This window comes from Triticum aestivum, chromosome 7B (assembly GCF_018294505.1).
Source record: "Triticum aestivum cultivar Chinese Spring chromosome 7B, IWGSC CS RefSeq v2.1, whole genome shotgun sequence".
Classification (NCBI taxonomy): Eukaryota; Viridiplantae; Streptophyta; class Magnoliopsida; order Poales; family Poaceae; genus Triticum; species Triticum aestivum.
The window spans coordinates 20757226-20784336 of record NC_057813.1 but is presented as its reverse complement, the minus strand read 5'-3'; the positions used below and the strand labels follow the sequence as shown (position 1 = coordinate 20784336).

General features: G+C 52.0%; 1 protein-coding gene across 1 annotated transcript; it reads left to right on the top strand.

Moving 5' to 3' along the window:
* Window positions 1-7629: 7629 nt before the first annotated feature.
* Window positions 7630-12488, top strand: LOC123159135 (U-box domain-containing protein 70). The gene is made up of 8 exons (XM_044576959.1): window positions 7630-8128; window positions 8236-8524; window positions 9283-9368; window positions 9637-9860; window positions 9929-9995; window positions 11064-11183; window positions 11420-11713; window positions 11905-12488. Exons 1-8 carry the CDS (start codon window positions 7949-7951, stop codon window positions 12097-12099), a joined length of 1455 nt encoding a protein of 484 aa, XP_044432894.1. The 5' UTR covers window positions 7630-7948; the 3' UTR covers window positions 12100-12488.
* The last annotated feature ends 14623 nt before the right edge of the window (window positions 12489-27111 follow it).

The window sequence follows — 27111 nt, the reverse complement described above, 5'->3', positions numbered from 1 at the left end:
TTTCCGTCATACTCCTACCTCTTAGTGATCCTTTTTGCTCGTGTTTTGTGGCTTACGCTCATTCTTTCTGGTTGTTTGCGTGTTTGTGTGTGTGGTTCCAGGTGATGAGGTTCCTGAGCATCAGGCTCGTCGTGTCAACCCCAGTCGTGCCTCGTCCAAGCGCTACCGCACCACTGAGCCTGCCGGAGGATCTTCTAGTGCTCCACCTCCACCTCAACTCCAGAAGAAGCCTGGGGTCAAGCCAAAGCCAGGCAAAACCGTGCCAGAAATGCCGCCCAAGGAGTTCTGGGCAAGGCGCCGCCGCAACCCGTATGAGGACGACCAAGATCCCACTTTGGTCAACTGTCCGTTCTGGAACAGGTTCCAGTTTGCCATCTTCTTTGATGTTCTCAAAGCCAAGAAGAATCTCTATGTCAACGTGCACTCCATCGACACCGACCATATGGAGAAAGATCCTGAATACTTTGGTGAAGCTCTTCAGATGTGCACTCAACTGAACATTCTTGGGATCATGCAATTCAACAAGGACTATGATGCTGATATTGTGGCCCAATTCTATGCCACGGTTCACCTTGGGACTGATGAGGACAGGACATTGACTTGGATGACCAATGGCAAGTTGCTTTCAGTCAAGTGGAAAGCTTTCATGGAGTTGATTGGGGTGCAAGATCTAGGTCTTGAGTCTTCTGTCGGCTTTCGCACCCACCGCCGGACCAATGCCACTCACAAGCAAGCTCTTTGGCCCTACTGCACTTTGAGGATCGACCCTGAGACGAAGAAGGAAACCTATGAACTGCCTGCCTATCTGGATATCCTTCACCGTATCTTCAGAGAGACTCTTTTCCCTCGAATCGGGAATCTGGACCAGGTTCACTCCTATCTCGTGGACATGCTTCTCTTCTGCCAGCGTGAGAAGGGACAGAACACCGGAGAGTCCTTGGATATCTCTCATGTTATGTGGTATGAGCTGCTATCTGCTATCTCCGAGCACAAGCGCCCGATTTATGGTCCGTTCATCATGCTGCTCATTGAGAAGTCCTGGGATCGTGTCTATCCCCAGGTGTTACTGGAGACTGGAGAGTTGATCTCTCACGATGTCAAGCGTCTGAGGAAGAAGGATAACTAGGGCACTCATGCCCCTAGGACTGGAGTTCCTTCGTCTGCTACTGCCATGGAGACCGAGGAGGAGACTGGGGCTGATGATGATGATGATGACTACGTGCCTTCTGAGGTAGAGCCCTCTTGGGCAAAGAAGCTCAAGCTCAAGATGAAGAAGTTGTTCTGCATGGAGTCTCACGGTCAGTACATGACTCATGTGGCTGAGAAGAAGGACCGAGGTCGCCACAAGGAGCTCATGCGTCAGTTGGGTGCTACAGTTATCAGTGGGTCTGAGGACCAGCTTACCGAGGAGGAGTGGATTTAGCAGCACTGCCCGTGGACCGATTCTGATGCCGAGCACTTCCAGACTGATGACGGTGGCGCCGATGATCCCGTTGAGCTATGATGTGTGTGTCCCTCGTTTGCTCTCACCTAGAGCCGTAGCAACACTCCCTCTCCTTTTTGGTGTCTCGATGCCAAAGGGGGAGAGAGTTTAGGGATTTGTGCTTTGTGTCTTCCGTCTCTTGTGTTCGTGTTTTCCTCGCATTTTCTTTGTTTGGTTTGTCAGTGAGACCTAAGTTCGAGTTGTCAGTGAGACCCTGTTCGAGTCATATGGTGTGAGACATATGCTACCTTATCTTTGCAGTATCATTATCTATGTCTATATCTAGCTTATGAGTTGCATGCTTATCCTGTTAAGTTAGCTTATGAGTTGCATGCTTATCCTGTTAAGATATCTTTGATACTCTCTTTTACCCCGCTTAGGTGGTTGGTCTCTAAAATGTAGGGGGAGCGTTGATCCTAATATGTGTGCCATGCAGTCCAAAGCACTTATCCTAGATAGCACACATCTAGGGGGAGCTCATCTACATTTTAGGACGTTGGGTTTTTTGTGCTTGTTCTATATCTCTCATATTGTGCAAATCCCGTATTGTCATCAATCCACCAAAAAAGGGGAGATTGTAAGGGCATATTTATCCCCAAGATGTTTTGGTGATTGATGACAATGCTTGTGCGGACTAATCGTGTGCGTTAAGTTCTTTCAGAGATTCATCCTTTGGCACGAGACGATTATCTCCCCTCGGTGTTTTATTCAAGACGGTGTAGCTCCTTCGTTTCGTTGTTGGTGGACTAGTTTCGTAGGAGTCACCGTACTATCAAGAGGGGATCCGCTTTGGTAAGACTAGGGTGGAATCAACACATACACATCCATATCACACCCGTCGTTTTCTTTCCGCTTCATTGGAGCTGCCTTTTTCCCCTAAGTATGCTTTGTTCTGCCCCAGCGGTAGTACCGCGATCCACAGCGGTAGTACCACCGAAGCACCCCAGCGGTAGTACCGCTCCCAGAGCGGTAGTACCGCTCCAAGCGGTAGTACCGCTCTCCGAACGGTAGTACCGCTTGGGGTCTTCGGCCGTAGTACCGCAGTGCTTCCGGGCTACTGCCGCCTCGATTCGAGAACGAAGTTTTTCGTGTCGGGTTTTGCGGTACTAAGGGCGGTAGTAGTGGCGGTAGTACCGCTCTAAGCGGTAGTACCGCCCCTACCCCCACGGTAGTACCGCCCTGGGGTCAGGGCCCTGTCAGCGTGGCAGTACCGCTGGGTATGAGCGGTAGTACCGCCCTTCCCTAGCAGTAGTACCGCTCTGTGCGAGGCTGCTCAGTGGAATAACGGTTGGATTGATTCCCCCACTATATAAAGGGGTCTTCTTCCCCAAAGTTGACTCACCTCTTTCCCCCAAAGCTCCATTGTTGCTCCAAGCTCCATTTTCGCCCGATCTCTCTCCCTAGCCAATCAAACTTGTTGATTTGCTCGGGATTGGTTGAGAAGGCCCAGATCTACACTTCCACCAAGAGAAATTTGATTCCCCCCACTTATCCCTAGCGGATCTTGTTACTCTTGGGTGTTGAGAACCCTAGACGGTTGAGGTCACCTCGAAGCCATACTCCATTGTGGTGAAGCTTCGTGGTGTTGTTGGGAGCCTCCAAGTGTTGTGGAGATAGCCCCAATCTTGTTTGTAAAGGTTCGGTCGCCGCCTTCAAGGGCACCAATAGTGGAATCACGACATCTCGCATTGTGTGAGGGCGTGAGGAGATTACGGTGGCCCTAGTGGCTTCTTGGGGAGCATTGTGCCTCCACACCACTCTAACGGAGACGTACTTCCCCTTAAAAGGAAGGAACTTCGGTAACACATCCTCGTCTCCACCGGCTCCACTCTTGGTTATCTTGTGCCTTTACTTTTGCAAGCTTACTTGTGTTGTATCTATTGCTTGCTAGTGTGCTTGTTGTCTTTGAATCATATAGGTTGTTCACGTAGTTGCACATCTAGACAACCTATTTCGTTGCAAGGTTTAATTTGTTAAAGAAAAGTCTAAAAATTGTTAGTTGCCTATTCACCCCCCCCCCCTCTAGTCAACCATATCGATCCTTTCATATGGCCATCATCATCTTGTGCTTGTGATCTCCATCTCCGAAGCATCGTCATGATTACCATCGTCACCGGTGCGACACCTTGATCTCCATTGTAGCATCGTTGTCGTCTTCGCCAACTATTGCTTCTACGACTATCGCTACCGCTTAGAGATAAAGTAAAGCCATTACAGGGCGATTGCATTGCATACAGTAAAGCGACAACCATATGGCTCCTGCCAGTTGCCGATAACTCAGGTACAAAACGTGATCATCTCATACAATAAAATATAGCATCACGTCTTGACCATATCACATCATAACATGCCCTGCAAAAACAAGTTAGACGTCCTCTACTTTGTTGTTGCAAGTTTTACGTGGCTGCTACGGGCTTAGCAAGAACCGTTCTTACCTACGCATCAAAACCACAACGATAGTTCGTCAAGTTAGTGCTGTTTTAACCTTCTCAAGGACCGGGCGTAACCACACTCGGTTCAACTAAAGTTGGAGAAACTGACACCTGCCAGCCACCTGTGTGCAAAGCATGTCGGTAGAACCAGCCTTGCGTAAGCGTACGCGTAATGTCGGTCCAGGCCGCTTCATCCAACAATACCGCCGAACCAAAGTATGACATGCTGGTAAGCAGTATGACTTGTATCACCCACAACTCACTTGTGTTCTACTCGTGCATATAACATCAACGCATAAAACCTAGGCTCGGATGCCACTGTTGGGGAACATAGTAATTTAAAAAAAGTTCCTACGCACACGCAAGATCATGGTGATGCATATCAACGATAGGGGAGAGTGTTGTCTACGTACCCTCGTAGACCGTAAGTGGAAGCGTTAGCACAACGCGGTTGATGTAGTCGTACGTCTTCACGACCTGACCGATCAAGTACCGAAAGCACGGCACCTCCGAGTTCTTGCACACGTTCAGCTCAATGACGTCCCTCAAACTCCGATCCAACCGAGTGTCGAGGGAGAGTTCCGTCAGCACGACGGCGTGCTGACGATGATGATGTTCTACCGTCGCAGGGCTTTGCCTAAGCACCGCTACGATATTATCGAGGAGGGCTATGGTGGAGGGGGCACCGCACACGGCTAAGAGATCAATGATCAATTGTTGTGTCTATGGGGTGCCCCCCTACCCCGTATATAAAGCAGTGGAGGAGGGGGCCGGCCAAGGGGAGGAGGCGCGCCCAAAGGGGGGAGTCCTACTCCCACCGGGAGTAGGACTCCTGACTTTCCTATTTGGAGAGGGAGAGGGAAGGAAGAGGAAGGAGGGAGGAAGGAAAGGGGGGCCCGGCCCCCCTCCCAATTCGGATTGGGCTTGGGGGGCGCCCCCTCCCTTGCTCCTTTTCCCTCCTTTCCACTAAGGCCCATTAAGACCCATATACCTCCGGGGGGGGGGGGGGTTCGATAACCTCCTGGAGCTCCAGTATTGTCCCAATCTCACCCGGAACCTTTCCGGTGTCCAAATATAGTCGTCCAATATATGGATCTTTATGTCTCGACCATTTTGAGACTCCTCGTCATGTCCGTGATCACATCCGGGACTCTGAACAACCTTCGATACATCAAAACACATAAACTCATAATATAACTGTCATCTAACTTTAAGCGTGCGGACCCTACGGGTTTGAGAACTCTGTAGACATGACCGAGACACGTCTCCGGTCAATAACCAATAGCGGAACCTGGATGCTCATATTAGCTCCTACATATTCTACGAAGATCTTTATCGGTTAAACCGCATAACAACACACATTGTTCCCTTTGTCATCAGTATCTCAATACCTAGTTCAATCTCGTTACCGGCAAGTCTCTTTACTCGTTACGTAATGCATCATCCCGTAACTAACTCATTAGATACATTGCTTGCAAGGCTTATAGTGATGTGCATTACCGAGAGGGCCCAGAGATACCTCTCCGACAATCGGAGTGACAAATCCTAATCTCGAAATACGCCAACCCAACAAGTACCTTCGGAGACACCTATAGAGCACCTTTATAATCACCCAGTTACGTTGTGACGTTTGGTAGCACACAAAGTGTTCCTCCAGTAAACGGGAGTTACATAATGTCATAATCATAGGAACATGTATAAGTCATGAAGAAAGCAATAGCAACATACTAAACGATCAAGTGCTAAGCTAACGGAATGGGTCATGTCAATCACATCATTCTCCTAATGATGTGATCCCGTTAATCAAATGACAACTCATGTCTATGGTTAGGAAACTTAACCATCTTTAATTCACGAGCTAGTCAAGTAAAGGCATACTAGTGACACTCTGTTTGTCTATGTATTCACACATGTATTATGTTTCCGGTTAATACAATTCTAGCATTAATAATAAACATTTATCATGATTTAAGGAAATAAATAATAACTTTATTATTGCCTCTAGAGCATATTTCCTTCCGCGGCGGCCAACGGCTTCGGCCGCCGCTCGCTGCACGAGTGGGAAACGCACTTGATGTTCGAGGCCAACATCCCGACGCTTCCCGACATGCGCGCCGGGCCGGGGGGTGGAGGCTCAATGCAGGTGGCGTCCCCATCCCCCCGCTGCCCGACGTCACCGCGCGCGTCGACTACTTCACCGACAAGGTCGACCGCATGCAGTCATCACTGACGGAGGAGCAGCGGGCCCTCCCGCAGTAAGCCGCCGACAACCATGAGACGTGGGCGGCATACTTCCAGCACCGGTAGGCGCATCGGCTTGCCTCCACCAACGGGGCACCGGTGGTACGGGGCACCAAGAACAGCGAGGGGTGCTGCCTGTGGTGGGGCGCCCCCGGCCACTCGCTTCCCGCCGTTGTCCGGCACCTCAAGGGCGGCAACGACCCGCCGTTGATGTGCCCTGCCGCCCCGGCCCGGAGCGGCGGCCAATGGATGCCGAGGAGGACGGCGTCCTCTTCTTCCTCCTCCTCCGGGTCACCGGCGCTGTTCAGCATCAAGGCTGAGCCCGCGGAGACGCCGCTCGGCCGGCGCACCTGCAACGCCGGCATCGTCATCAACGAGGGCGGGCGCGCCTCCTCCTCGGCTCCTCCCCCTTCGTCAAGCCGAAGACAGAGCCAGGGCTCGCCGCCGCCGTGAAGACGGAGCCCGGGCTCGCCTCCGTGAAGACAGAGGTAGGACTCGCCGCCGTGAAGACGGAGCCGGGGCTCTCCGACGAGGCGGCCTTGAAGTGGGCGCGCGTAGACTGGGCGCGGACGGAGCTAGAACGCCAGTGCCGCGCCCTAGAGCAGTTCACCGCTCGGCGCCATGGCCGCGACGAGGGAGGCGCCCTCGTTCTCAACGACGACGACGCGCCGGCACCAGTCCGCCAGGGCGACCCCAGGCAGGGGTCCTGCAGGGGCGGCCGCGTGAAGGAGAAGGACGACGTGGACAACGGCGACGGCGGCGACTTCGCCGCGCTCAGCGCGTTCTTTGCCCTGTAGTTGCGGCCTTTTTTTTAGTATTTCAATTGCTATGTAAAAAACTATTTAGGTCGCCTAAGTAATGTCATGTTCACCGAATTTTAGCCGAATCTTTGTCCCGTTTGTCAAATTTTAGCCGAGTTCCTTTTTAAAAATAATTTAAAACACCTTCTGGGGGTGACCCTCGGGCCGGCGGCTGGGAACCCGAAAGCCCCCACGCCGATTTTAGCGCCGATTCGCCCCCAGACAACTATTTTACGCGCCCCCTTGGGGCGGCCAACGGCTTAAGATGCTCTAAGTCATCATGTTGTGTTTGGATTGCCACCAATGTGTACCGTATCAATTTTTTGTTCATGACTGAAAGGTTGGTTTTTGTTTGGATGGTTGTCAACCTTTTGGCATGCCATTCTCAAAAGAAAAGAAAAAAGCTTTTGGCATGCCAACACTCTTTTCGCCTAATCTAGTTCATTTTTTCATTCAATGTTAGCCAATTTTTTGACATGTAAAATCTCAACTAATTTTTGCTAGCCAGGGTCTTGGTGGGGCAACCTTGGGCATTTTTTTTTTGAAATAAGGCAACCTTGGGCATAGTTCACCATTTCTATCAATTTTTTACTTGAGCGACGGACCTTCCCCTTGGTAATGGTACATCGGGCCCTCCACACACAGTGCTGGACCCCCGTGCTGCACGAGAGAGGCAACCGGCACAAACAAAGACCGGCGGCCACGACCGTGACAGCGGCGTTGGGGACCGGAGCGACCGGTGGGAGCGGCGGAGCAGCGGCAGAAGACGAAGCACAGGAGAAAGCGGAGGCGGAGCATTTCATTTGAGCCGGGCGGTCTCTGCGAGGTGGGCCCCAACGACCAGCCAGAGATTCTGCTCGCCTTGTCTCCGGTCAAGTCTCCCCCCTTCCACTTCCACTTCCGCTTCCGTAACCGCCGGGTGGCCGCGCCGGCGACCGAAGCGCATTGCCGGCTCCCGCGGCCCCCGCCCCCGAGAGAGAAGCGTGCCGGCGATGGAGGCGGAGGACGGGCGGGCGGCGGAGGCGCAGCGGGAGAAGGAGGCCGGCAACGACGCCTACCGCAAGCAGTACCTCGAGACGGCCGTCGACCACTACACCCGCGGCGCCGCCCTCGACCCCCGCGACATCTCCTTCCTCACCAACCGCGCCGCCGCCTACCTCCTCATGTCCAAGGTCGGTCATCCCCTCTGATCCCCCCGCCCCAAACCCTCGCTTTTCCCCCCGTCGCTTCTCTCGGTCGCCGTCCCTCCTTCATCGCGCTCTGGGGTCTCCCGTTCCAGTACAGGGAGTGCGTGAGGGACTGCGAGGAGGCGGTGGAGAGGGGCAGGGAGCTCCGCGCCGACAACAGGCTGCTCGCGCGGGCGCTGTCGCGGAAGGCGTCCGCGCTGCTAAAGCTCGCGGCCTGCGCCGCGGACTACGCGCCGGCGATCAGGGCGCTGCAGCAGTCGCTGGCCGAGCACTACAGCGAGGACACGCGCGACAAGCTGGACCAGGCGGAGACCGCCAGGAAGGAGATCGAGGAGCGGGAGCGGCTGGATCAGGAAGCCGCCGACCACCACCGCCAGAGAGGTTTGGGTGCTTTTCCTGAATCCTGACACGACGCTGCTGATTGTGGCACTGCAATGTACTACTACTGCTGTGAAGTGTGATTGCTGTGTACCGATTGTCTTGTGCTCTTGCCTGTGGCTACATTCAGTTTCCCAACAAAATGGAAAATAATTTTAGGCGCCTGTCACCCCTGTTATCAAGAAATTTCTCCAAAAACATAGTCATTAATTGCGAGTATTTAGTTCTTGGAAATTTCAAACTTTTAACTTGATATCTGCAAGAAGAAATAAAAAGTAAATTGCAAATACAGTATGTTCTCCAAGGTTTACTTATTGTGTGTATAGGACTGAGGCTTAGAACCTCAAACCACAAATGAATGGACTGGAGCACTTGATGTATCCAGTGCAGAGAAACACATGGTGAATGGAAACTCAGATCCTAACTCTGGATCAAATCAATTTTGTGTTTTGAGGTTTTTTTGGGTTCATTACCAGTTTACCACCTCCCCCCTCATAAGCACACTACTTATAAAATGAGAGACAGTGCCATCGCACGAAATTCATGTGCTCATCTCATCAGGACAAATCATCCTGGGATGAGGTGGTCTCTCAACGGAACACTCAATTGTTTGGAATAAATAACTAAAATGAAAACAAGTGGACATAGCTCGTAGTGTCCTATGTTCTTTCTTCGAGCATGATATATCCCGATCCCAGTTAGTATCATGCATGCCATTGTGATGTCGAACTACTGCTTCTGATTGTGTGCACATGTTGCAGGCAATGAATTATTCCAGAGGCAAAATTATCAGGAAGCAACAGCTCACTATACTGAAGCCATTGAAAAGAATCCAAATGATCCCAGAGTAAGGATTTTGGTTTACGTTGATTATGCTTCAAGCTTCATATAACATCTGAAGGCAACTTTACCTCATTGGTTAAATTTATTTCTCCACTGAAAATAGAAGATTCTCTGATTAATAAAAACAGTTCTTCAATAAACATGCCATCTTTGACCTGTCATATACTCCGTATGTTATACATTATCTACTGTGATGCATGCCCCTCGTTATCATGCCACCCCGATTCTTGTGATATTGTGATTTAATGGTATTGTTATAACTGATTATCCAGGTCTTTAGCAATAGAGCTCAATGCCACATCTATCTAGGAAATCTGCCTAAAGGTCTGGAAGATGCCGAAAAATGTATTGAGTTGGATCCTACTTTCCTGAAGGGCTATGTGCGTAAAGCGAATGTACAATTCCTGATGGAGTATTATGAAAGTGCTCTGGCAACATACATAGAGGGTCTGAAGTGTGACCCAAACAATCTCGTTGTAATTGATGGCTTAAGGAGGTAGCTTTCCAACCCTCTGTTAGCTTTGTTGGCACTATAACTTGAACTGACTTGTTTTGTTGGCCTAGATGTGCAGCATGCATTAACAGATCTAATGGCGGTGATGTTGGGCCTGATGATTTGGAAGACATCTTGGTTGGTCTAGTTGATTTTCTTTTAACATGGATTCCATCCTTACCTGATTCTGTTTAGTTCTTGGAAGTGGATGTATTGCATATGTGGTTCAGTGTGACTGCTGTAGACTGTAGTCCTTGGCCTACATATAATTTAACTGTAAGAAGTAGCATTTAGAAGACGCGGCTAATCTGCACCCGAGCTCATATGCTCCCGTATGAACAGTAAAATCGAAAAAAAAATCAAAAAAATTTCAAAAAATTCCAATTTTTTTTGAGTGAAACATTGACAAAAGTTCTAAGTGCCTGCAAAAATTCGTCGTGAAATCACATTCCTGGAAGGCGTGGCAAAAAAAAACAAAAAAAGTACTCTGAAAAAGCTACTTTCAAACGCATTTTGAAGCACTGAATTTGTTTTTTTTGCCACGCCTTCTAGGAATGTGATTTCATGACGAGTTTTTGCAGGCACTTAGAACTTTTGTCAATGTTTGTCTCAAAAATTTTTTGGAATTTTTTGAATTTTTTTTGATTTTTTTTCGATTTTACTGTTCATGCGGGAGCATATGAGCTCGGGTGCAGAATGGACTTTTCGCACTTAGAAACCTTAAACAGGGGGTATGGGGTACATGAAGATAGCTCAATGAGAACTTGCTAGCTACTCACTTCGGTATATGATGTAGTGCATATAGATTTTTTGAAAAGTCAAAGTTTGCGAACTTTGCAAACTTTGACCTAATTTACAGAAAAACTATTTATATCTAGAATACCAAATATATAAATATGAAACTACATCTTATGTTGAATCTAATGATCTATGTTTGGCATTCTAGATGTAAATGTTTTTCTCCACAAACTTGATCAAAGTTTGTCAAGTTTGACTTTTCAAAAAGTCTATATGTACTACATTATGGAACAGAGGGAGTAGTTAATAGTTAGAACTGTACCCCCTTTAAAAAAATCTAGTTAAGTTCTACTCCCTCTGTAAACAAATATAAGATGTCATCTTATATTTAAGATGTCATCTTATATTTGTTTACAGTGGGAGTATTACCCTAAGTGACTAATTATTTTCTCTCAATGATCCTAATAGGGAAATGTTAGTTCAGACAATGATTTGCGTAATAAACTCCAAAAACTCATGGAAGAAGCTGCAGCACTCAAGAAGGAAGCCTCTGATGAGCGCTTGAGGCGGATTGAATCTGAACGAATGGTAATTTCTCTTTATGCTGGAATGTCTAACACACACCGGGATGTCCCAAAGAATTCTCATCTTAATCATTTCTACTTTCAAAAAGTCATCTTATATAGACTCCAGGGTTCACATGTTGCACATTCTCTGGATGCACCCTTTCTTTGTACAAAGTTCCTGGGCTATTGTTAGTGTTTCATGAAGGCACATTAGTCAACTCGTTGATCGTAAAATGGTTGATACTTTGATTTCTGCAGGCCAGGACATCAGAGGACTTATATTTAAACCAAGTCCAACAACGAAGAGAAGCTGAGGAATGTCTTTCGAAAATAGAACAAGAGTTCCAACAACTTAAAGTACGACAAGATGAGGTCAGTGAGGAATTTCAGAAAGCCACCGAGCACAATGAGAATCTTCAGCATCAGCTCACAGAAACAATAAGAGCACTCGAGTCCATGAGGGGCAATGCAACGTCAGCTTCGCCTTCGTCTTCGGGATCAGTGCTGGATGAAAACCGCATACCGTCATACTTCATCTGTCCTATATCTCAGGTGAGTAGGAAGGAATCATCTGAGTTTCCCCTATTCAGGAGCACATGAACCAATTAGATGACAATACTTGATAAGTTGGATCGTAAAGGTGAATGTGTCATTTATCTTGTCATGTTATAGAAACTTCCTGCCTAGCATGTTATTTTCTCTCTGCTACCTTTTGGCTAACCATCAAGTTGTGAAAATTTCAGGATGTCATGAACGACCCTCACATTGCGGCGGACGGCTTCACCTACGAACGCGATTTCATCCGGAGCTGGTTCAGCACGGGCAGCGACACGTCCCCGATGACCAACCTGCCGCTTGAACACGACGAGCTCATCCCTAACATCGCCCTCCGCTCCGCCATCCAGGAGTGGCTCCAGCAGCAGAACGTGGCAGTGTGATTATAACCCCTCCTTCAATCTGCGCCCTGATCCGCCGCCGCACCTGGCTGGCACCGTAGAAGAGCCTGTGCTCCCATCAGACGGTGTCTGTTAACGGGCGCAACAAGCAGGCAGCATGACCATTTGTGTGTACAGTAGAAAACGCAACGGGTTGGTAAAAACGGTCTGTGCCCTTCCTCAGGCGATGCTTGTGCGTGCCATGGCATGGGCCGCCCACAGGCGCCTTCCAGCTTGTCTTGCACAGTTGCATGACACAGGACAAGGACAGAGCTGGGATTTTAGCAACAGCAGCCGGCCGGCTGGTTTCTCAGCCCGTGCGTGTGAGTGTTTTCTACATTACATTTGCTTTGGAGCTTGGGGGTCTTCTGAAATTGCAGTTTTCTTCTTTAGCTTTGATGAAGTGCACTGTCTTGTCATGGTTTCCACGGCAACCATCTGAATTTGCTGCGTCACTGTGTGGCTACAGATGCTACGATACGAGTCGACAGCCTATACGTTTATATCTTGAAAATGTAAGTGTAATTTTACGCGACGGTAGCGGTTATAGCGAAGAATTGACCGTACGTATATAACATCATACCCTTCAGTTCAGTTATTTAATCAGCTAACTTTTTCTTTGAAACGGAGGCAAAAGTTTACGCTCATCTATTAATAATAAAAAGAGAGTTGCCCGGTTTATTAATAAAAAATCGGGTTAAAACCGTCACAACCATTGAGCAGCACGCATAAGATACTCCATGCACTCCAAAGAGTGTCTCATCAAGACATCACACAGGCGAGGTGTCATCGCCAACCCTAAACCCTGAGCAAACGATTCTGACTTCGCCGTAGGCGATCGCCGACTCAACCACACTGTAGTACCTGAGTGAAGTTGCATGAAGGTCCGCGCCAAACTCAGCCACCTGCGACCAAACAACGCAGCTCCGACTCTGTCGGAGAACTAGAAGGACAAAACTAGGCAAGGCTGGCGCCAGGGAAGATCGCCAAACGGTCCAGCTGCACCAGTCATCGTACACCGCAGGGCCCCGCCGCCGCAGCTTCGACTTCATAGTAGCAAAATAAACCGAGGGCAATCCCGCGAACACGCCCAAGAAGAGCCGACTACCTCAACCATTGCCGCGTCGTCGACGTCGCTCCCACCATCATCGTTGCCACAGAAGCTTGACCGCCAAAACCGCCGCCATCCAATGGTCGTGCTCATCGATGCCGAGCTCCAAATACGAAGCCCCCAAAAGGGAATACGACACCAAGACGCCATCATCGTCCGGTCACACAAGATAAAGGGTTTCCCCCCGGAGAGGCCCTCGCGGGAGAGGTGCGACAGCAAAGCAACGATGCCTCAAAAAGATCAACGACGGCCATAGCCGCCACCATCGATGGCCACGACACAAAGCCGAGACAGAATCTTCACCCGAGCTCTCAACACCCCCGACCCAGATCGGCCCCACCAAGCACCATCACCACCAACGAACCAGCCCGTAGATGAAGAGGTTGCCATCACCGCAGCCAACCGCACCTCGCGAAGACCACCAGCAGACCATCACCGGCGCTAGCCGACAGATCCATCAACAGCCGACCGAGAGCAGAGCCACCGGACGACCACCATGCCCTGCCGAGCACCATGCCGGCAAGAAACGGAGGTGCACGTGCACCACCCGAGGCCGTGAGCCACCATGGTTCCCTGTCGCAGCTCTGCATCAGACACGCACCACGCACACCACGCGCGCCGGAGACCGGATCCGCCACACCTGCACCTCCACGGGCCTCCGAGCCACGCCGATGGCGCTGCCCGGGACCTTCGCGCGCCGGTACCGTGCACCTCTGCAGATCTGCAGCGGCTCCATCCTAGGATCCTGGCGACGCCAGTTCCGTTGGCGTCCTCACCACCTCAGATCCGCGCAGCACGCACAGCCACGCCCCTCGCGGCCAAGCCGCCGCCCGCGCCTGACCGAGGCGCATGCCCTGCCAACTCCAGAACAGAGCGCCGAATCCCTCGATCCGTCGCGCATCGGTTCGTAGCCAGCCCCGCCGCGTCGCCCAGCAGATGCCCAAGCTCCGAGGCCGCCGCCCCGGCTTTCGCTCACCGCGAGCACCGGCTGCCGCCCCCAGCAGCAGTAGCCAGCCTCCAGCGCCGTCGATGGAGACCCTGACGCGCGAGACAAGGCACGAGGCCACCCAGCCAAGCAACGCCGCGTGCACACATCAACAGCTGCCGTTCGAGATCCATCCGGGATCTGCCGAGGCGCGCGCGAGAGAAGACGGCCCCGCCGCCGCCAACGCTGTACGGGCTTTGCCCGGCGGCGTGAGAGGAGGTGGGAGGTGGCCGGCGGCTGCGGCGCTAAGCTCCGCCCGTGCCGCTGAGAGCGACGCGGGGGCGAAGGGTTCAAATTTACATTTTAATCAGCTAATCATTGACGAATGAGGAGCTATTTTTTTGAGCGGCAGTAGATCTTTTTGACACGAAAATTCGAAATGGCTCGTACTACCATATGATAGTACTATCTAATTCGAAATCAGCTAATCATGGTCTGCTTGGCCGTCGCATGACCCCTCCGGCTTCTATTCAAACCATCACCCGCCACACCACAGGCATCCTGTTCACCTTCAAATTTTGAAAGTTCAAACTTACTGACTCTCCCACCCCATGCATGCCAACCGTGTGGCACTGGCTGCCCCTGTACCTGCTTATGCATTTCAAAATCTGTATTTACCACAACATATGTAACAGATTTAGTTATCTTATCATCACGATAATAGTTCATTAACGTGCACATCACACCCACGACATGTGCATTCTACAACCACTTTTGGTCCTAATTGCTAGTACAACAGTACGCCCTAAACAACTTTTCCCGCTGGCCTGTCGCAGGTGTTCTTCCGATGACCAGTGACACCACACTTGCTGCAGTTTTGCTTCTTTCCTCTGAACTTTGGGAACGTCTCCTCTCTGCGGGCAAGTTGTTCGTTTGTGGCCTTGAATTTTGCAGATGCTACATAATCTACTCTTACTCATTCCTTCGTAAGGTGCCTGGCCTCTTGCGTTTGTCGGCCTCCCTGCACTTTCCTTCTTCGACAGCGCTCCCAGGCCAACCAAAGGATTGCTATGCCCCGGCAGCACGACATACTCATCCTCGCCAGCCTTGGTTTATTTTTCATCGACATTGCCTTGCTTCTTGCCGCTGACACAATCCTCCTGTCCCAGCCCATTCCTCGCCTGGTCAAAAGGAGCCATCACCTAAATAGCTTTATTGAAGAGTCCCATCAGTGTTAAGCTTCCACACTAGCGTCTCCCAACTGGATCAACTGAAAATGAAGCCAACCACGAAAGAGTTAACCAACATCCAGAGACTGCCTTGAAGAAACAAAGTTTTGTGTGAGTCTGGCATTCACGAACCTGAAGTATATGACAACACGCCATGCCTATGTACTCAAACAGCCCGCATTCGCACTCAAACTCTCAACCATTATCGGTCATTTTTACTAGGAAAACCACCTTGCTCCACTTCTCATGTCTCTACCATTTCTTTCTCAATGAAGCTGCACTTATGATTTTAGTTTTCTTCTCTTCATAACTCTCATCTGATTGACGATCAAACTGCAACCGCATATACTGCCTAACAAACTTATGCATCGGAGAGCCGGAGGGTACATAGTTCTTCAGCATATGGTTCACACTCTAACTCCTCTGGGTACTTGTCATCTTGGCACAAAAAATTCCCTTGAAATACGACTTCGCCCACTTCTCCCTTATCTCGAAAATCTGCGTCATGTACGAGTGTGTCTACAGGTCGTACTTCTCCAGTAGATAAGACCACGCTTCCTCGATCTCATCCACTGTGAGCATATGGTTTATGACTTTATGAAACTCCTATCTAAATTCATTTTCTATCCCCGTGCAGAACCCCCAAACTTTCTTTAGCCTTCAAGACGTGCCACTTAAATCACCGGTGGACTGTATCTGGCAGTGTGCTTTTTATCGCCTGTATTTCTTGTCTAAATTCATTTCACTTCTGCATCCTTACCGAGCAACCACAGACTATCTCCTGCATTTGTCTTCCGCTTGCCTGGATTCAGTCGGCTTTTGCTATTCGTTATACCGAAACCATGTTCCCATGAGTATAGATTGTAGAAGTCGTACGTTTCCGTCAACGTGTCAAATGTGGTGCCTACCTCTGGCTTGACAAACTCTTCGCTGTCTCGCTCCGCAAAGCCCCTTATAGATTTTTTGAGGGTCCCCATCCTTCCCAGGTTGTTCTTTCTGTAGGAATAGTGTCCGCACAAACTCTGCGTGAAAAACAACACACCCAAAAAATACAAACACAAAACATCAAGAGAAACCAGTTCCTGATTGTTTTCATAATTTCCCCCACCTCACCATCCTCACCCCATAGACGCCCATGCGGAAATAATGATTTCAAGCATGACGTGCAAAAAACTAGAAAAAAAAATCATTGGCGGACCAGCTTGTCGACGACGAACATATGCGACAGAAACAAAGCCAGACAACAAACATCCTAACGATACAGTAGCGCCCACCCTTGCCTGCTGGTTATGCCTCATGTGTAACGATACAGTAGCACTAATTGGAAATATTTTCTAATCTCTGTGGTAGCGGGGATCCTAAACAAACCACAGGCACTAGACAAACAAAGCAATCCCGTACTGTCTAATACAGAAGCAATTCATGGGGCGCACCACTCAATTGGCTCAACCCCTTTCCCCCTACATTTTTTTATGGGATGAATCTTCTAGCTGACTGGCTCTGGTGGTAATAGACACAGAGAGCACCACTGAATTTTTGGTTATTTTACACAACATCAACATTACCAAAACAGAACAGCAGGTTGAAAACGCACTACGGGTTAAAACATTCAGAAGAATTTGCTCCCTTGTACCTCTTAATCCAGTCCGGCGACCGTGGAGCCGGCTTGACGGCCGACTCCCCCGTGTCACAAACTCATCTACGCACTAGGGGATCAGAGAGGGGAATCGGGATGAGATCGAGACTTGGGAGAGGGGATTTCTTCCAAGGGAGGAGATACAGTTTGGGGGAGAGTTTCAAAGATAACACTACACACAACACACACTTGCCTATTCGCTACAGCTGGCTATAAAGCCACGGTCCACTTGTCTCTCCTGCCAACTGGCTGGTGGGGTCCACCGTCACGCGTCCACCGCATCGCTTCCTGGCGATGCAGGTGTGACATTCCCCTCTTTTTCAGAATGAGCTCCTTCTTCAGTTGCAGCTTGCTGGTCGGCCTCGGCGGCGGCTGGTGTGTCCCACGCCGGTGCGTGAGGGAAGCGGCGGCGCAGAGTGTCGTAATCCTCCGATGTCGTTGCCGTCCGGTCGTGGCGCCAGCGCACTTTGACTTGCACCAGAGCGTTGTTGCCACGTTTAACCATGCACCGCTCCAGGATCTTCACTGGTTCTTCGTCTTGGCCGGTGAGGTCTGGCGGTCGTGGCAGCTCGGCGAAGACCGGGGTGTAGTTGGGAGTGAACGGCTTGAGCTGGGATACGTGAAAGACAGGGTGAATCCTGCTGTCTGCCGGCAACTCCAACTTGTACAACATCTTGCCGATTCTGTCGAGCACCACGAAGGGCCCGAAGTACTTGTAAGCTAGCTTAGCACAAGGCCGGTTCGCCACGGATGATTGTGCATAGGGCTGGAGCTTGAGGAGAACATGATCACCCACCTCGAAGGAGCGCTCCGTGCGGTGCTGATCAGCCTGTTTCTTGAACCTGTGCTGGGCACGAAGAATGTGCTCGCGAAGCCGTGCCGTATGCACGCCCCAGTCCCAGGGCTTGCCGTCGATCATGGGCACCGTCTTGTCATCCCAGAATGCCATGGCGCCGATGTTGGGCTCCACACCGTACAGAGCCTTGAAGGGGGAACATTTGATGGAGGAATGAAAAGACGAGTTGTACCAGAATTCCGCGGTCGGCAACCAGCGGCGCCATTGCCGGGGCGCGTCGTGCACCGCGCATCGCAGGTACATTTCCATGCACTGATTGACTCACTCACTCTGGCCGTCTGTCTGGGGGTGGTATGCCGTAGAGAAGAGCAGCTTGGTGCCTGCGCTGGCAAAGAGCTCGCGCCAGAGAGCACTGGTGAAGACACGGTCACGGTCGGAGACAATGAAGCTCGGAATGCCATGCAGCTTGACGATATGATCCCATAAAACCTTGGCCACTTGGGGAGCTTTGAATGGGTGACGAAGCGGAATGAAGTGTGCTGACTTGGTGAGCCGATCCACTACCACCATGATGGAATCGAAGCCCTCCGACGCTAGTAATCCTTCCACGAAGTCCATGGTCAGGTCGCGCCAGGGAGTGGTTGGCACGGGCAATGGCATGAGCGTGCCCGCCGGCTTGGAATGCTCGTGCTTGGCGTGCTGGCACACTGGGCACTGCCGCACGTAATCGGTGACATCGGCCTTCAATCCATCCCACACAAAAAGCTTCTTGATGCGCTGGTAGGTGGCCGTGGCGCCAAAGTGGCCACCTATCGCGTTGTCGTGCAGCGCGCTGATGATCTTGGTGCGCAAGGCCGTGTTCTTGCCGATCCACAGGCGCTCCTTCTTGCGGATGAGGCCCTTGTAGAGCTCGTAACCCTCATCATCTGGGCTATCGATCGCGAGCTGAGCCAGACGATCCTGTGCGTCAGCGTCCGTGGCGTATGAGTTTGCCACCTCCTGAACCCATGCGGGCTGGCACAGGGAGAGCGCGTCGAGGTTCAGCGACGCGCCCACGCGGGAAAAAGCATCCGCGGCTCCGTTTTCACTGCCACGACGGTAGCGGAACTGGAATTGGAGTCCGACCAGCTTGGCCATGGCCTTGCGTTGCAGGTCCGTGGCGAGCTGCTGATCCTGCAGGTTGCAGAGACTCTTGTGATCGGTGATGATGGTGAAGGGGCCCCTTTGCAAGTACGCTCGCCACTTCTCGATTGCCATCATGACGGCAATGAACTCCTTCTCATACGCTGAGAGCCGCTGGTTGTGCACCCCCAGGGCCTTGCTGAGGAACGCCACCGGGTGCCCTTCCTGTGCCAGCACCACGCCAACGCTGGTGTCGCAGGCGTCCGTCTCGATTGCAAACGGGTGCTCGAAATCTGGGAGCGCGAGCACGGGCGCGGTCACCATTTCTCGCTTGAGGAGATCGAAGGCCACCTGCGCCTTCTCTGTCCACTCGAAGCCCTTCTTGGTCAGCAAGCTTGTGAGCGGCTTGGCGATGATGCCATAGTGCGCGATGAACTTGCGGTAGTAGCCGGTGAGGCCGAGGAAGCCGCGAAGTTCAATCGTGTTTGTTGGAGTAGGCCACGCGACCATAGCCTGCGTCTTCTCGGGGTCCGTGGCGACGCCCTCCTTGGAGATGATGTGGCCCAGGTAGGAGATACTGGCCTGGGCGAACAAACACTTGGACTCCTTGGCGTACAACTGGTGCTCCCGGAGCAGGGCGAGGACGAGATGAAGGTGTTCTAGGTGCTCCTCCAAGGTTTCACTGAAGATCAAAATGTCATCAAGGAATATTATGACAAACTTACGGACGTACTTGGCGAAGATCGCGTTCATGAGGCACTGGAATGTTGCCGGAGCATTCGTCAGGCCGAATGGCATGACTTTAAAGTGGAAATGGCCATGGTGGGTCTTGAAGGCGGTCTTCTCCTCATCGCCCGCGCGCATGCGTATCTGATGGTAGCCAGCGCGAAGATCCAGTTTGGAGAAGAATGCCGCGCCCGCTAATTCGTCGAGCAGTTCATCGACAATGGGTAGGGGGAACTTGTTTTTGACAGTGGCGTCGTTGAGCCGGCGGTAGTCGACACAAAAACGCCAGGTGCCGTCCTTTTTCTTGACGAGCAGCACGGGCGCGGCGAAGGGGCTCATGCTGTGCTCAATCATGCCGGACTGCAGCATCTCTTGCACCTGGCGCTCGATTTCGTCTTTCTGTAGTGGCGAGTAGCGGTAAGTGCGCGAGTTCGCCGGGCGCGCGTCGTCGACGAGGGTGATTGCATGGTCGTAGCGGCAATGGGGAGGCAAGCCCTTCGGGTCAGCGAACACGTCCGCGAAGTCCGTCAGTACACTCTGGACACTGGGTGGCATCTTGGTAATCTGCGGCTCCGGTGCACGGGGCAGATCAAGGACTGCCATGTACCAAATGTCATTCCCAGCTTGCCATTTGCGCACCTGATCGCGCTCGATTTCTTCCAGCTTGTCGTTCTGCTTTGGACGAACACCTTGCAGAGTGATCATGGCGCCTTGGTGCTCGAACGTCAGTGTCTTCTCCAGCCAGTGACAAGTCATCGGGCTGAACTACTCCAGCCAGTCCATGCCGAGCACGCCGTCATAAGAACCCAAATCCAGTTGCCTCATGTCTGTGGCGAACGTGTGTCCTTGAATCCACCAGTTCAGTCCCTTTACCATGCTGTTGCACATCATGCGCTCGCCGTTGGCCACCCGGACCTCCACCGCAGGCACGGGCACAGAAACCGCGTGCACACGCTCGGCGAACTCCTTGGAGACGAAACTGTGTGTGCTCCCGGAGTCGACTAACAGCAGCATCACCTGATTGCCGACGAGCGCGCACAGACGGATGGTGCGCGGCGACTCTGTGCCGGCAACCGCGTGTGTGGAGAGCACGCAACATTCCGGTGCAGGCTCTTGCTCTGCTGGGGCGTCGAGCAGGTCCAGGGCATGCACCATGTCATCGCTGAGAACCTCTCCATAGTCGCCGACGTGGATTGTGAGCAACTGAGTTGCAGGCTTACACCGATGGTCGCGGGAGTAACGATCTCCACACTTGAAGCAGAGGCCGTTGGCACGCCGGTGCTCGTGCAGTTGACGTTCTCGCGGCAGATCATCGTTGGGCACGCCCACGGTGCCAGGCCGCGGCGCCGTCGGGGCCCGTGGAGGAAGCTGGAGGGGTGGTGGTGGTGGTGGTGGTGGCCGGCCCGCCGGAATAATGCGCGGTCGATCACATTGTGTGCCCACTTCCTCTTCGATGATCCGGGCCAACACCGCCGCGCGTGTGAGACTGGACGGCTCCTGGAGGCGGACTGCCGCCCGCAGATCGTCGCGCTAACCTAGCAGGAACTGCGTGACGAACAGCTTGGGATTGAGCGACGCGTCGAGGGCGAGCAGGTGGTACATGTGCGCCTCGAACGCCGTTCTGTACTCGGCAACGGTGCCGGTCTGACGAAGCTGGAGCAGCTGGTGCATCTCTGTCTCAAACTCGTCTGGCGCGAATTTGCTGATGATGGCCGCGGTGAACTCCTCCCAGTTCGGCGCACAGTGTGTCTGCCTGTACCTGTTACCAGCATGTCGCATGGCCATCGATGTAGAGAGAGGCCGTGGTCACCCAACTGTGCGGCGGAACTCGGTACAGCTCGAAGTAGGTGATGCAGCGGTCGATCCAGAGGCTGGGTGAGTCACCGTCGAAGTGAGGGAAATCATGCTTGGGCGGCTTGACCATGTACTCGTCGCGCGGTCCGTGGTGCGCCACGGCCCGCCATGAACTCCGCTGGCTGCCCTGCGCCCGTGAACTAGGGAGGATGCCACAACGGCAGCAGGGGCGGCCCGTTGTTGGCGAGGCGCATGGCAGGGCCCTGAGGAAGAGGCCCGCGCGCGTGCTCCATCAACGTGACCGTGGAGGCCTGCGTGTCGCCGTCGTGGTGGTCGGCATCCCTCGGTCGGTGAGGCGCAGTGGCCGCAGGTGAAGAAGGTGATTCGCGCTGCTGCCGCACCTCGTCGACGTCGGCCTGGGTGAGATCCAGCTGCTTGCGGATATGCGCCAGATCCGCCGAGACTTGCGTGTTGAATGCGATCTGGGCCTCGCGCTGCTTGTCGCCCGCAAGCATGGTCTCTTCGAACCGCTGCAGCAGCGCCTGCAGCATCGTCTTCAACTCTCCCGTGGATTCAGCCATGGCGGTGATGATGTGGCGGGTTTGAGCCGAAGGTTTGCTGGGCGGCGCCGTCGCACACGCTCTGAATCAAGCCAACCCCGCTGGGGATTTCGCGCAGATCTCGCCGGAGCAACCGCACCCGCAGCGATGGATTTTACGGCTCGATCGAGAGGGAAGAGTGGCGGCGGAGCAAAAATCTGGGCCGAAACCTGAGCTCTAAATACCAACTGTCACGAACTCATCTATGCACTAGGGGATCAGAGAGGGGAATCAGGATGAGATCGAGACTTGGGAGAGGGGATTTCTTCCAAGGGAGGAGATACAGTTTGGTGGAGAGTTTCAGAGATAACACTACACACAACACACACTTGCCTATTCGCTATAGCTGGCTATAAAGCCGCGGTCCACTTGTCTCTCCTGCCAACTGGCTGGTGGGGTCCACCGTCACGCGTCCACCACATCGCTTCCTGGCAATGCAGGTGTGACATTCCCCTCTTCTTCAGAATGAGCTCCTTCTTTAGTTGCAGCTTGCTGGTCGGCCTCGCCGGCGGCTGGTGTGTCCCACGCCGGTGCGTGAGGGAAGCGGCGGCGCAGAGTGTCGTAATCCTCCCATGTCGTTGCCGTCCGGTCGTGGCGCCAGCGCACTTTGACTTGCACCAGAGCGCTGTTGCCACGTTTAACCATGCACCGCTCCAGGATCTTCACTGGTTCTTTGTCTTGGCCGGTGAGGTCTGGCGGTCGTGGCAGCTCGGCGAAGACCGGGGTGTAGTTGGGAGTGAACGGCTTGAGCTGGGATACGTGAAAGACAGGGTGAATCCTGCTGTCTGCCGGCAACTCCAACTTGTACAACATCTTGCCGATTCTGTCGAGCACCACGAAGGGCCCGAAGTACTTGTAAGCCAGCTTAGCACAAGGCCGGTTCGCCACGGATGATTGTGCATAGGGCTGGAGCTTGAGGAGAACATGATCACCCACCTCGAAGGAGCGCTCCATGCGGTGCTGATCAGCCTGTTTCTTGAACCTGTGCTGGGCACGAAGAATGTGCTCGCGAAGCCGTGTCGTATGCACGCCCCAGTCCCAGGGCTCGCCGTCAATCATGGGCACCGTCTTGTCATCCCAGAATGCCATTTCCATGCTCACATCATCGTCGTACTCCACGCCGTTGTTGTGCGCAGCCACGGATGAATCCCGCAGCACATCTCCTCCCGTGCTCCCAACCGCGCTCCTTCATCTCGACAGTGATCTGCCAGACGCCTGGAAGATCAGCAACCTGCACACACGAGAAAAAAGACAAGGCTGTTAGGATCTCAGTACCAATTCACTCAATCAACCATGGATTCGGTTACAACTCTCGAATTACAGAGGAAGAAGGAGACCAGAGGAACAAGATGATGAACAATGTCTATCCTAGCCTAAGCCAAGCCTCGGCCGAAGCCGCCGTTCCGATCCAAGCCAACTCACGTGTAGCTGCCTCCCTTGTATATGTAGTCCATGTCTTCCTTCTGGGCTGGGTCCTGGTTGAGGCCAGCGAGGCCCAGGTCGCTGACAATCCCCCCTCCATAAAATTAGGCTTGCCCTCAAGCCGACTATATGCCGAACCACCAGGATCCCAAGGAGCTTGTACAGAACAGGGCACCAGCTCGACCCTGGAGACATGAAGAGATCCTCCTATCTCAATGACCAGGTGGCAGATTGCTGCAATTAACCATGAAATCTTTCGTTGCATAAGATCATAAGCTCCCTGAATAATATGACCACTGAGGCATGAGAGATACCAAGCTTGCAAGAAACCATCAATCACGATCTCAAAACAATTAGAATGCACCCTCACAGCCAAGAGCAGATCATCCATAACTGCAATAAGGCTGCATTTCAAACTGTAAGTACTCTGTGTCTCACGGTTGTTTAGACCTGCTCGCATCGGTGGTGGCCAAGGTGGTTGCAAAACCTGAAAAGTACAGTAGTCTCCAGCGTGTTTCGCCTGGTCATGATGGCGACAGTCCAGTACACTGATCAGCTGCATTACAGATGGGATTAAGAAGAATGACAACCAACGAACAGGCTGCCACTCCCATGAACTGTCTTGAGAATAATTTGTCTTCATAATTTTCCTCTTACCAATACCCATAGGCTGCCTCCTCATCATGACCATTGACTCATTGGACTGGTCATGTCCACAAGAAAAAACACAATCGGTGCTGAAACATGATAGCTTCAGCTGAACCCTGACATAACATGTCCCTTGTCCAAGAATATGCCTCGCCAATTTACGCATAGAAGTTTCAACAATGTGAAAAATTGACAAACATTCACTTGGATGGTCTTTGTTGAGCAAGGATTGCGAAAATAAAGCAGAGCAGTGCAAGAATTTGTACAGATCGCAAATCTTCTCACCATTTGACTCTGGCCAAGGTGCAACAACTGAAAATACCTTGATGAACAGCCAAGGAATTTCCATTTCAGATCCAAGTAGAATATGCCACTGAAAATGATTAGAACCCCAAGAGGACCAAGCAATCTTCCATTGATCTCTTGTGCAAATGTACTTCAACTGCAATTGCTTGAACTGAAAATCCCCATAACAAGTTGACAAAGAAATGCTTGTATTCAGAACTAGAAGTTGCTCGGGACAGATAGCGAGGATGATAGATATGTCCATGGAAACCAATCTTCCACTAAATTCTACAGGAGCACGAGGGGAATCCACAAGCAACCATGCAATGTACCAAGGAAAAGAGTACAAACCATATTGTGTAGCCTCTGCACACACGATCCCTTTGCACCTACTGTTTTGCCACGTGAGCCTATGGTACTGCTTCTCAAGCCATGTTCCAGAATAGTGTAGTATAATATCTCTGTTTACTGAGCAATTGGTCGAACTGGTGTTGGGCAGCAAAATATGCAGAAAATGGATCATATATCGGTTATTGCTGGTAAACAAGAAACAACCACTCATACCTAATAAATTGCACTTGTTATTCTGCCCATACAACTGGTCAGGTGGCAGCCACATACACTTTCCATCCCAAGGTAATATCGGCAAGCAAACTAATGCAGTAGTCACTTCAGGAAATTCCCAATGAAGTAGATGGAGAACCTGGGATGAAGAAAACTCACAAACTGTGACGACATGTTGAACGAAGGACTTGTCCACCTTTTGAATACAATTACCACTATCCTCATAAATGTCCTGTCGCTCAGTCATTTCTGTATCAATGGTGTCCAATGCAACAGAAGGAAGTAAGAGCAGGAGCGAGTAGGTACCGATAGTCAAACACTTGGTAGGAATGGGTCTGTGAAATCCTCAATCTTCAAACCAATGCAGTGACCGGGAGATTGAGCTTTCTGATGCTGCTGGAGTGGTCAGGAACATGCCCACAGTTTCCATGAACACCTTTCTAGTGTAGGTGTCATTAGTGTTAATGGCGTCCTCACGAGCCGAGCTGGAAGGGCAGGTTGATGGTGACAACCCAGCTTGCACTGTGAGATCTGGACTGAGCGCCGTTGCTAGCATAATATTGGTGGCAATAAGGCACATCGAAGACCCGCAAGGAGCGGCGATATCCCTCGACATGGAAGCCATTGCTGAATGACTGATGGACAACTCAGAAGTTGCCACATTGTCATCGTGATTCACTGCACACACAACCGAGACGGTCGTGGCCGCTACTGAGGTCGGTGTGGAGGAAGGTGAAACCGTCGTTGCCGAGGTAGTTGTCGGGGCTGACACTACGCTCATGTTGCAAGGATGCTCCAAAGTGGGCACGAGCTTCATTGAGGCTGTTGATTCTATCTCATTCATGGCTGCCAACAGATCAGTGGAGCTCCCTTCCAAATCAGCCTTGAACTGGGCAAGACATGCTTCCAGCTGCAACCCTTTCTTCTCCTTGATCACATGGGAAAAATCAGGTAAAGCCTAGTGGACACGAAGGAAACAAGACCCCTGGTACATGTACTGGCGATGCCAATCACTACGAGCCCTCGATGCAGCAAGCCCTGATTTGAACTTGACCTCGGCTGGCACATAAACTGATCCCCGGAGGGTTGTGGCCCTTGGGTAGACTATGATCTGTTCCACTCCATATGGCTTGAAAATGTCATGTAGGATGTCTTCAGTGATAGGGTGATGCACCAGGGAAATGGTGATGCTGAGAACACGATCTTCAGCAGGATCCTGCCGATTTGTAATTTGGCCGAACAGGTGGTGTGAGGGTGGGTCGATGGTTGGAGCAGCTTCAGAAACATGCGCATCAGTCACCTCATGGAATTCATTGGTGAAGCTCAGGGAGATTGTCGTGGAGGTGAAGCCGTCAACGCCCTCGTGCACCTCGCACACACCTGAATCGGTGGTAGACAACAGCTTGGTCGGCATGGACAAAACCATGCCTGTATAGCCTCTCTGGAATTCTGTCGAGCACATGGTGGGCGCCGACACAGCGAAGTCGTCCTCGGTGGTGTTGCGCTTGAGGTTGAGGTCGGCATGGATCGCAGGGAGTGTCGTCGGGCGCGCGGAGGCTGCGCTCCAACTGGTGGTGGGGAAGGTGCTGTGCGGAGCACACGGAGACGCGACTAACCTCGTCGATGATGCATGATGGGCGGAGGTCATGGTCGGCGTAGAGATGTTCGTGGCCGTCGCCGCACGCACGGAGGACGCAGCCCAACTGTTGGTGGAGGCGGCGCTGCGCGTAGACGCGGTCGTCGCTGGTGACGCCGACGCCGCCGTTGCGGAAGCGCGCCTGGGAACGCTCAGGAACGAGGAAGGAAAATTTTGATGTGGATTTGGGGCTAGGATCTATGGCTCTAAATACCAAATGTTAGGATCTCAGTACCAATTCACTCAATCAACCATGGATTCGGTTACAACTCTCGAATTACAGAGGAAGGATACCAGAGGAACAAGATGATGAACAATGTCTATCCTAGCCTAAGCCAAGCCTCGGCCGAAGCCGCCGTTCCGATCCAAGCCAACTCACGTGTAGCTGCCTCCCTTGTATATGTAGTCCATGTCTTCCTTCTGGGCTGGGTCCTGGTTGAGGCCAGCGAGGCCCAGGTCGCTGACAAAGGCGCACCGCCGGGGGAGTCAAGAACCATGGATGAGCTCGCGTGGCCAACACAG